General features: G+C 50.9%; 1 protein-coding gene across 1 annotated transcript; it reads left to right on the top strand.

Annotated features, from left to right (window-relative positions):
* Positions 1-321: 321 nt before the first annotated feature.
* Positions 322-9,721, top strand: PINK1 (PTEN induced kinase 1). The gene is made up of 8 exons (XM_027736352.2): positions 322-684; positions 2,413-2,712; positions 3,644-3,747; positions 5,408-5,590; positions 5,971-6,134; positions 7,078-7,205; positions 7,928-8,164; positions 8,520-9,721. The coding sequence occupies exons 1-8, from the start codon at positions 343-345 to the stop codon at positions 8,778-8,780; spliced, it is 1,719 nt and encodes a 572-aa protein (XP_027592153.1). The 5' UTR covers positions 322-342; the 3' UTR covers positions 8,781-9,721.
* The last annotated feature ends 354 nt before the right edge of the window (positions 9,722-10,075 follow it).

The following is a 10,075-nucleotide window of genomic DNA, read 5'->3' as shown; positions in this document are numbered from 1 at the left end:
CCATTCCCTGCCCCATTCCCGGTTCCATTCCCTACCCCATTCCCTGCCCCATTCCAGGTTCCATTCCATACCCCATTCCCTGCCCCATTCCCCGTTCCATTCCATACCCCATTCCCCGCTCCATTCCCCGTTCCATTCCCTGCCCCATTCCCTATTCCATTCCATACCCCATTCCCTGCCCCATTCCCGGTTCCATTCCCTATTCCCTTTTCTTCCCATCCCCGTCCCGTGCCCTCTGTGGGCGTGGCCTAGCACTGCCCGTGGGCGTGGTCTCCCTCCCCATTGGTCCCACTCTCCCCTGTCCCCGCCCGCCGGCCCCGCCCCTCTGTCCCTCAGGCCGCCATGGCTGTCCGGCTGCTCCTGGCCCGGGCCCTGCGGCTGCTGCCGCGGTGCCGCCCGCCCTGCGCCCCCCGTGTCCACCCCCGCGCCGACCTCCGCACCGACCCCCGCGCCGACCCCTGCACCGGCCTCCGCGCCGCCCCGCCGGCCTCGCCATGGCGGCCGTGGCTGTCCTGGCTGCCGGCCGCCGGCCGCCTCCTCCTGCGCGGCCCTGCGGGCGGGCTGGCGGCCGTGGCGCGGCGGGGGCCCGGCGGGGCCTGCCTGGCGCTGGCTATGGCGCTGGGGCTGGTGGAGCCGCGCCTGGAGGAGCAGCGACGGGCCGAGGCGGCGTGCCGGCATATCCAGGTGGGGAGGGGGCGGCGGCGGCGCCCGCAGGCACGGGGATCCCGCTGGGGAGCCCTCCGTGAAGGGGGCACTGCTGGGGGAGCCCCTCAGACACCCCTCGTGAAGGGGATGGAGGGACCTTGTTTTAGGGAGACCCTCAGAAACGCATCGTGAAGGGCACAGAGGGTTCCTACTTTGAGGAGTCCCCCCAGGCACCCCCCATGAAGGGGATGGGGGTCCTTGCTTTGGGGAGCACCTTAGACACCCCTCATAAAGGCGAGGGGGGGATCCCGCTTTGGGGAGCCCCGCAGACACCCTCCATAAAGGGGAGGGGAGGGTCGCTGCAGTGGGGAGCACCCCACAAACACAGCTCTCCATCTTCCTTCAAGGAGGTTGGAGGGTGCAGCTGTGAGCAGCCCTCTGGTACATCCGCAAAGGTGGGAACTGCTGGGAGAAGCCCCACAGGCACCTCTTCCTTCCCCAGATTAGGGTCCTGGAGAAGCCTCTTGCTCAGCAGCCCCTCGACACCCCAAAGCAGGTACTGGTGGGTCATCACGGTGGGGAGCCCCTCACTCCCTCTGCCCCCACAAAGGGAGTGGGTCAGGGCCCTGCTGGTGGGGGTCTCGTGTCCCAGGCACTGGTGTTGACCCCCAGCTTTATCACCTCTCCCCGAGACAGACGGGGACCCCACAGTGCTGGGCCAGGCTGTGCTGGCAGGGCTCTGGTGACGGACGGTGCTGAACATATTTCCTGGATAAAAATAGACCTTTGGTGCCCAGAGCCACCTGTCACTTGCTTCACTGGCTGGCAGACACATTCCTGTGGAGGTTCTGCCTTTCCCTGAAGTTTCTCAGGATGCTTTCTCTCCCCTGCTCTTACCAGGTAGTTCCATTTGCTGTCCCTGAATCTGTGTCCGTTTGTCCCATCCCTGAGATGGCCACCACCACGCTGGGGCTGTAGGGAAGTGCCCTGGTTTGTATCAGTACAGGTGACAATTGGGGCACCACCAGACCTGTGCTTGAACTCCAGAACAGCCTCCTGTGTGTTGTTTTCTCACATCTCTTGATTTCCTCCCCCAGCTCCCTCCTGTCACGGATTCGCTCTTACTTGACCTAACCAATCCTTGTACTTGGCTGCCAGAAAAGCTCAGGGCATTGTTTTTCCTGTTGTTGCTCTTATTTATGTTTTCTTGTAAATGCTGTTTGCCTGATTTATTTATGGAGAGTAAGAAAAATGTAATAGAGCATCTCTTTTTAGAAGTATTCAGTTAGACTTCTCTTTACACAATCACAGAATCGTGGAATGGTTTTGGATGAAGGGACCTTAAAGCTCTTCTCATTCTATCCCCTGCTGTGGGCAGGGACACCTTCCACTATTCCAGATTGCTCCAAGCCCCATCCCACCTGGCTTTGAACACTTCCAGGGATGGGGCAGCCACAGCTTCTCTGGGCAAAATATATTTATATTCTAGATTGGCAAATGAATCTCCCTCCCCATTCCTTTTTGTCCCTTAGAAAGGGCACCTTTGAAAAAGACTGTTTTAGGAGTAGATTGTTCCAGACAAAAATACATGGTCTGCAAATTCTTTTCCTCCTGGATACAGTGATTTGAGCCCAGTGGTTAGAGCCTGATTGTGGCTTTCAGGTTGACCAACCTAACAGGATGTGTAATACCACCTAAATACCTAATTCTCCCTCGCTGGGAAGTCTGGAATAACTGAGCCTGTTTTTCCGTTCTTATTCCTTTCAGACAGTGTTTGTTGGGAAGAACAAGCCTCAGAAAGATCCCCTGAGCTCCTTCCGCTGGCAGGGCTTCAAGCTGGAGGAATATCTCATCGGGCAGCCCATCGGGAAGGGCTGCAGTGCTGCCGTGTACGAAGCAGCCATTCCTTTCTCTCCCAGTCCTCGGGAATGTGTGGAGAGCAGCCATCTCCCAGCCGTGCAGCAGGATCATGGCTCAGCTTCCCAGGCAGCTGAAGAGGAGCCTGTGGTGAAACACCAACCGAAAGGGGCTTTTCCCTTAGCTATCAAAATGATGTGGAATATTTCGGTAAGGAGTCGGATATGAGTTCCTGTGTCTGTCGCTGGGGAATTCTGGCTGGAATGTTTAATACTGGAGTGTTGAAAGCGCTAATTATGGAGTGCAGGATGAGTGTGTCACAACAAAGCTGTTGGTAGGTGACACTGGAGATGTAGAGTGTTAGGAAAGAGTCCCATAGCGAGGTAATTAGCGTTCATCATCCTCTGGAACCTGCACTGAGAGCTCCTGCTGCTGGAGTTGTTGGGTATGGAGGGGATGTTTTGGGAAGAAAAGGTTTTCCGAAGCTGGCTCTGATGGAAAGGTCTAAGAATGGGAAAACCTGTGATTGAGGAATTGGTGTTCTGTCAGTGTCAGCACAGAGATGGGGTTTCTTCCTGAAGAGTCACAGGGTAGGCAGTAACCTTCCTGCTGGGTCCCCTTGCCATCGGGTGACTGGCTAAGATCTGCTCCAGAGTTTCTCACCTCATGTGACTGGTGATCCAACCCCTCCATGTGGCTATTCCACATTAAAAAAACCCCACAGGGCTTTCCCTGTTGAAGAGGTTTAGTGACACTTGATGTGACAAGTGGATATTCCAAGAGAGTCTTCCAAAATGCCAACATCTGGAATCCACTGGGCTCCAGAAGTACCCTGGCATTTAGCTGTGGGCTTTTCCACTTGGGTTTGGGAGTGTGAGGTGTAGCTCGGAGCACTGGCAGTCAAGGGTGCATTTGAAGTGACAAACAGGTTTCTTTCTGCAGGTAAAGGCCTTGCCACATCCCTTGGTGAAATCTTTAAGTAGTTAATTGCCTTCCCTGATTTTCAAGGGAGGGGAGTCCCTGGAATTTTGTCTCAGCGATCCAGCTCCAGACACAGTGCCAGCGTAAGGATTGTCTGCTTTTAGCCTGCAGTGGATGATTTTGGAGCTTAAACCAAGGTGGGGTGTGGTTGTTGTTGCAGGCTGGTTCCTCAAGTGAAGCCATCCTCGATGCCATGGGCCGAGAGCTCGTTCCAGCCACTGGAGTTGCTTTATCCGGGGAATACGGAGCTGTCTCTGGCCGCAGGTATGGACATTATGGAAATGGGGGTGGTTCTCAAATGGCGATGGGCTGGTTCTATCCATGGATTAATTTTGCAGCAATATGCACTGTTAAGAAGGTGGCCAGAGCTTTCTAGAATAGTTCCTGAAAGGAGATAAACCCGGCAATTATTAAGTTTGGTGTGCAGGGAATACCCACAGCTAACCTTTGTGGTCCAAAGCGTGTTGGAAGGGCATGCCAATACTTTGGGAGCATTTGGGGTCCTGCCAGGGGTCTGGTGGGTGGCTGTGGCCAGGCACTTCCTGCCCAATGCCTTAGTTTGTCTGTGTGTGAAATGTGTTGGTATCTGCTGAGTCAAAGGCTGGAGGAACCACTGATTAAAGATCATTTAAATGTGCACCGTGGTGCTTTTTAATTGCAGAAATACGTACATACAGTAGGTAACAGTTTGAGTGTGTTAAACATCAAATGATTTCACTGTAATACGATTTGACTGTGAGATTTGAGAACTGGTTTGGTGTAAAATGGGTGCTGGGCAGGGAGATTGAAACTGGGTTAGTGCAGGGAAACCAGTGAGAAGGAAAATGGAAATTGCTCAGTTCCCACTCTTTCACCTGAGTGGGAAGTGAACAAGCAGCAAGGTGGAAAATCTCATGGAAACTTTTAAATTACCTTGAGTCAGCTATCTTCTTGTTCAAAAATATGTCTTTTTGTTCCATTTGAAACAATGGAGTCTACAGCCCAGATTGCCTGATTTAAATTTCAAATCCATCCCGGCTGCCAATACAAATGAATAATGAATGCTGTGCCCTGTGTGGCTGGCTGGGAATGCAACAGGGCAACCAAAGGGGTATTTGACATTCAGAGGATGAGAGATCTGTGTTGCAGATGCAGACAGGTAACCTGCTTTTTGTTGTAGTGAGAGCTTCCTGCCTGTGCCATAAAATAGAGGGTCTAAATCGATACTTCTGGTGTGAGGTTTACCTTATTTTGCGTCTAACAAAGTAATTTTGTTTGGATTTTTTCTTCTAGAGCTGTTGTAGCTCTTTTTGAATGGAAGAGCAGCCTCTGACTGGCTCTGACCTTGTTAGCAGTGTGGAAGGTTTTGTAGGGCTTGAGTAAAATGAAAGGCTGAGTGTTATGTGTGAGGGTTTCTATCAAAGCTTCATTTGCAGCATAGGTTAAGCACCTGTATTTCCTGTGTGGCCATGGAATATAGGGAAATCCAGTTACAGGAGAGCCCCTGTGAAGCCTTGGCTGGCTCAGTTTGCTGTGGTAGATTCTGAAATCTAGAAAAGGTACTGGAAGCTGCTGTGGTGGATCCACTCGAGCTGCAGGTGCTCTGCATCCACCTTGGAAATGCTGGCCAGAGGTGCTACTTGGGAAATGGGTCATGAGGGCAGAGAAGCTGCTGCCATGTTCTTCCTCACTGAATTCAGGATGTGAATGTCTGACTATTTGCTTAACGTGCTGTCCTGTAATCCACGCTGTGCAGCTTTAATCTCTCTCTGATGAGGTTTCCAGTGCAGAATAAATGTGTTTGCTCGCTGCTGTGGAGCCCCTTGGTGGGGAGGATGTGCCATATTAATGGAAAGTAATTCCAGAAATAACAGCAACATGTCTGTGATCCATCAGAACCGACCAGGAGACTGATGCAGTCTGTGGTGTCTCTCCTTCCGCACAGAAAACCCATCCCTGGGAGGAAGAAGTTGCAACCCCATCCGAATATAATCCAGGTGATCCGAGCGTTCACATCCTCTGTCCCTTTGCTGCCTGGAGCCTTTGCTGACTATCCCGACGTGCTTCCATTGAGCCTGAATCCCAGAGGGATCGGTCACAGCCGGACGCTCTTCTTGGTGATGAAGAAGTAGGTGGAGAGAGTCTGATTAACGTGACTTGGGTACTCTGTGCTGTGCAGGCTCCTGCAAAGCTCAGGCCTAGGCTGCTGCCAAAGAGCAGAGTATGCTCTTGGAAATGCCTCCCAGGACTGTTCCAAGTCCTTGAGCTTCTAACTCCGATTCCACAATGAACACAAATCGTTCTTTTTAATAATTACCCCAAATTAAAGTAAGAAATGTGGAGTTTGTCCCCATTCGCCTGCCCTCCTAAGCCTGAAGTTCACCCTTAGTCTGAGCATGCTGCTAGAGATGGAGTAGAATCAGTAATGAGATGAGGCAACACTGAGGCTGAACTGCCAGTGATAAGCTTCCAGGATGCTAATTCCCAGTTTTTCCCTGTTCTGCCTAGTTACCCTTGCACACTGCGCCAGTATCTGCAGGAGAACACTCCAGATGTTCGCCTCTCCACAATGATGATTTTACAGCTCTTGGAAGGCGTGGACCATCTTGTTCGACATGGGATAGCACACAGAGACCTCAAGTCTGACAACATCCTGGTTGAATTCGATTCTGGTACGTAGATCCCTGAGGATAAATGCCAATTAACTTGTAGAAGGGATACAGTCATGTGGGTATTCAGGGAAGTCTCACCCAGCTGCGTGGGGGGGGGAAAAAACATCAAACCCTTTGAAGAATCTCAGGTTTAATTTTTAGCTTGGTGTTTGGTGTCACTGCAGCAGTGGGGAAGTCATGAATCCTGTCTGTGCATGAGGTTTTGGATCATTAACATGGACACAGAGTATTGCTGAGGTGATGCATTGCATGAGCACAGCCAGCGTTCACTGGAGCATCTGATAACACCACATTTGGGATGCTGCAGGTGCCTTTGCTTCAGACTATTGGCTCTGTCATCTCTCCCAAGCCAAACTGCACAGAGAGCCTCTTAAAATCTTACTCCATAGCCAAGTTAATTCTGCATCACCCTGGGATGATGAAACATGGGTTGGGAGCAAGAGGAATCGACTGTTACGGCCAAAAGCATCTTTTTCATGGGCTTGTTCTGTCAGCCTCTAACGGAGATTTTAATTACCTGAGCTCGTTTTCAGTGTGATTGAGATTTAAATGGGCGGGAAGCAATAGCAGGCAGGTCTGTGTAATTAGGAATAGAAGAATTAGCTTGAAGAGTATCAGGGAGAGACAGAGAGTATGGGAATGCACCCTGCCTTCCCTGAGAGAGGAAGATTCCCTCTTCCCCAGGGCTCAGGATTTAGAATCATAGAATGGCCTGGGTTGGATGGGACCTTAAAGCTCATCTCATTCCAACCCCTCTGCCATTGGCAGGGATACCTCCCACTAGACCAGGTTGCTCTAATCAATCAACTATCTGGATGAGGGGATGGGAGTGCACCCTCAGTCAGTTTGCAGAGGACACCAGGCTGGGTGTTGATGTGGTGTTCAGTGCACCCATCTCCTCCCAAACAGAACCCTAACTCTGCCAGCCCTGTGTTGTTCACAGCTGGCTGCCCCTGGCTGGTCATCACCGACTTCGGCTGCTGTCTGGCAGATGAAAAAGTTGGCCTGAGGCTGCCTTTCACCAGCTCCTACGTGGATCGGGGTGGCAACGGCTGCCTTATGGCACCAGAGGTAAGTCTCTCTGAAGTGGTGGTTTATGGTGCTGGTTTTCTGCTTGTCCTGCTGTTGGGACTAAAAGTTTTGGCTGCATAGAAGGTGTCCATGTCCTAACTGAAGTTAGGCTTGGTGAAACCTGGGCTGAGCATTGTCCAGCAGACACCTTGAGCTCTAACAGGTGAAACGTAATCAGTTGGTGTCTTTCCCCCCAAAATTTACTCTTTGGTCTTTATTCAGGCCCCTTCCTGTGTAACTATAAAGAATTATATCCAGCAGTCCTTGTGTTGCAACAGTGGTTTTTGGCTGAAGTTCAAGGCGGTTGCGAAATTATTTGCAGTTCCTTTTTATTTCTCTGATGATAACCCTAATAAAAGCCAAGACACCCTTAACTGTGCTGGACCTGGCACACCTTGCCGTGGTGTCGGTTGTTCATCTCCATGTCTCCTGTCTCCATAATTCCAGCAGGAAACAGCCCTTGGGACTCGGAGAATGCCAGTCAGTGGCAACTTAGGTGCAATGTCCAAACTCCTCCCAGCATCCCAGTGGGCTGAGCAGTGCCAGAGGCTTATTTCGTGCCAATGGGGAATATTTACACTGGAGATCTCCATGAAACCCGCCTTTGGTTTCAGTCTTTCAGTTTATTACAGGAAAAATGCTGATTTGACCATTGAAAATAAAATTTGAGCACAGAGGCCACACTCGAGCTGTTTGTTTGAGCATCCCCCTCTCTGTGGCAGGTGATCACAGCGTCACCTGGCCCAGGCACAGTGATCAACTACAGCAAAGCTGATGCTTGGGCTGTTGGAGCGATCGCCTACGAAATCCTGGGCCTGGCCAATCCTTTCTATGGCCACGGGGACTCGACTCTGGAAAGCAGAAGTTACCAGGAGGAACAGCTGCCGCTCCTGCCTGATCACGTGCCCCTCGAGGTGAAGCAAGTGATAAAGATGCTGCTTCAGAGGGATCCCAACAAGGTAAGACGCCGTTGTCTTCAAGATATGCCCTTTGGGAGTGTCATTTGTGGATTGTTTTGCCTTGGAGGACTGCGAGTGCAGGAGTTGATCCAGATCTCACTGCAGCCTCCATAAGGGTCAAATCTAAACAAAAAGTCTTTGCTGGGGGACAGTGGTGCTGAATCATTTCAGGGATTTCAGCAGATGTTTGTGTCACGACTGGACCTCAGATTGGGGGTTTCACTGAGCAGCCTGACATTAATAATCACTGAGAGTTTTTAATTGACAGAGAGTTTTGTCAGTACAGATGCTCTGTGCTGGTGATGTGACTGAGTGCAGAGGGATCAGCTAACCTTCCCTCTCCCTCCTCTTGCAGAGGTTGTCTGCGAGAGTTGCTGCAAACGTGCTTCACCTGAGCCTCTGGGGTGACAGTGTTGTAGCATCCAGGACCCTGAAACCCGACCAGATGATCGCCTGGCTCCTCTGCCAGTCAGCTGCCACCCTGCTCACCAACAGGCTGGTGGATAAAAGCCGGGTAGAAACCAAAATGAAGATGTGCTTTCTGGCAAACCTCGAGTTTGAAGACCTCTGGGCAGCAATATTCCTGTTGCTGGCCTGGAGAAGCCATTCTGGGTGAAGGAACCACCTGGAACACGAGCATTTCAGTTAAATGGCACTTTCTAAAGGCACATATAGGAACCTGTCCTTTCTGTCTGCCTGGAATCCTGTAGTGCTTTAGGGAACAAACTGCAGGCCTGTGTTTAAGAGCTTGAGTTTCCTCTAGCAAGTGTTAGCACACCCTGCTTTTCTCCCTCTGCTAGAGGAGATGCCCTTGCTTCCTTACTGTCTGGGTGGGAGGGCGTGTGGACCTTGCAGGTGTCCTGAGGTACGTGGTTGGTTTTGCTCCCATTTGGGAATTCTTTCTTGACTTGTGTGTTGAGTGGAGCAGGTTCCCTTTGAGATGGGGTGGGTGGGAGGAGGCACTGTCTGCCTGCACTTTACGTGGAAACATCACAACTTTAACAACACTCTGAGAAAGCTGAGCTGACAAAGGGATGTGCAGTTTCTCTGTTCTTGGGGAAACCAGTGGTGGTCTGAGGCTGCTATTCCTGTGAGCTGCAAAATGACAAGCCTGGAAGCTTCCTGGTGAGGTGCTGCCTGGTAACATGAGCGTCAGCAGCACTGAGTACCTCACAGTTGTACGCAGGATAGTGGAGGCACATCGTCCTCAAACCCCACTTGTGTCTGTTCTTAACTGTTGTAGTTATGTGGTGATGCTGCTGCAGGGTCCAAGGCTGAGTCAGAATGTCCAGTTAGGGATGGTGCTCCAAACAAAATGAGGCTAAGCAGCAGCACCTGCTTGAAGAGCTTAGTGTGATGCCCTGCTGTTTTACCTGCCTGTTTTTAATTCAGTGAAATAATATCCTTTGGTGGGGAGGACAGGAGACATCAATCTTTAAATAACAACAGCCATGTTTATGAAACAGCATTCAATTTTGTGTCTATAAATGTGTTTAGAGGAACTTGGGGACAAAGTTATTTACGCTTGTTGCACAATAAATTGAAGATTAAGCTCTGTGGCTGTGTGGGTTCTCTCAATCCATGGTGTCTTAAACAATTGTTCAGCTCTTTCCAGTGCTGACTGTGGAACACGGTATTTTATTCCAAGTGAGTTTCCCAAAGAGGAATGGACTTTGCTTGTGGATGTGCCTGTTTTGTGCTCTCCTGCATGGTTTATCTCTGGCTGCTCCTGCAGTTTCCAGGTGGAGGACAGCAATGGCTGATATCCCTGACCATCACGTGATAACGTTCTGCCAGGGTCCTGCACAGCATTTCATTTCAGCAAAGAGGGAATCACAGAAAACTGAGCTCTTTGGGGAAAAAAGTTGCAAAAAAAGACCTTTGTAATATTGATCTGACCCAACCTAAGTG

This window comes from Pipra filicauda, unplaced genomic scaffold (genome assembly GCF_003945595.2).
Source record: "Pipra filicauda isolate LSUMZ 115617 unplaced genomic scaffold, ASM394559v2 scaffold47_size6085603_pilon, whole genome shotgun sequence".
NCBI classification, from domain to species: domain Eukaryota; kingdom Metazoa; phylum Chordata; class Aves; order Passeriformes; family Pipridae; genus Pipra; species Pipra filicauda.
This window is presented reverse-complemented; position numbering and strand designations above follow the sequence as displayed.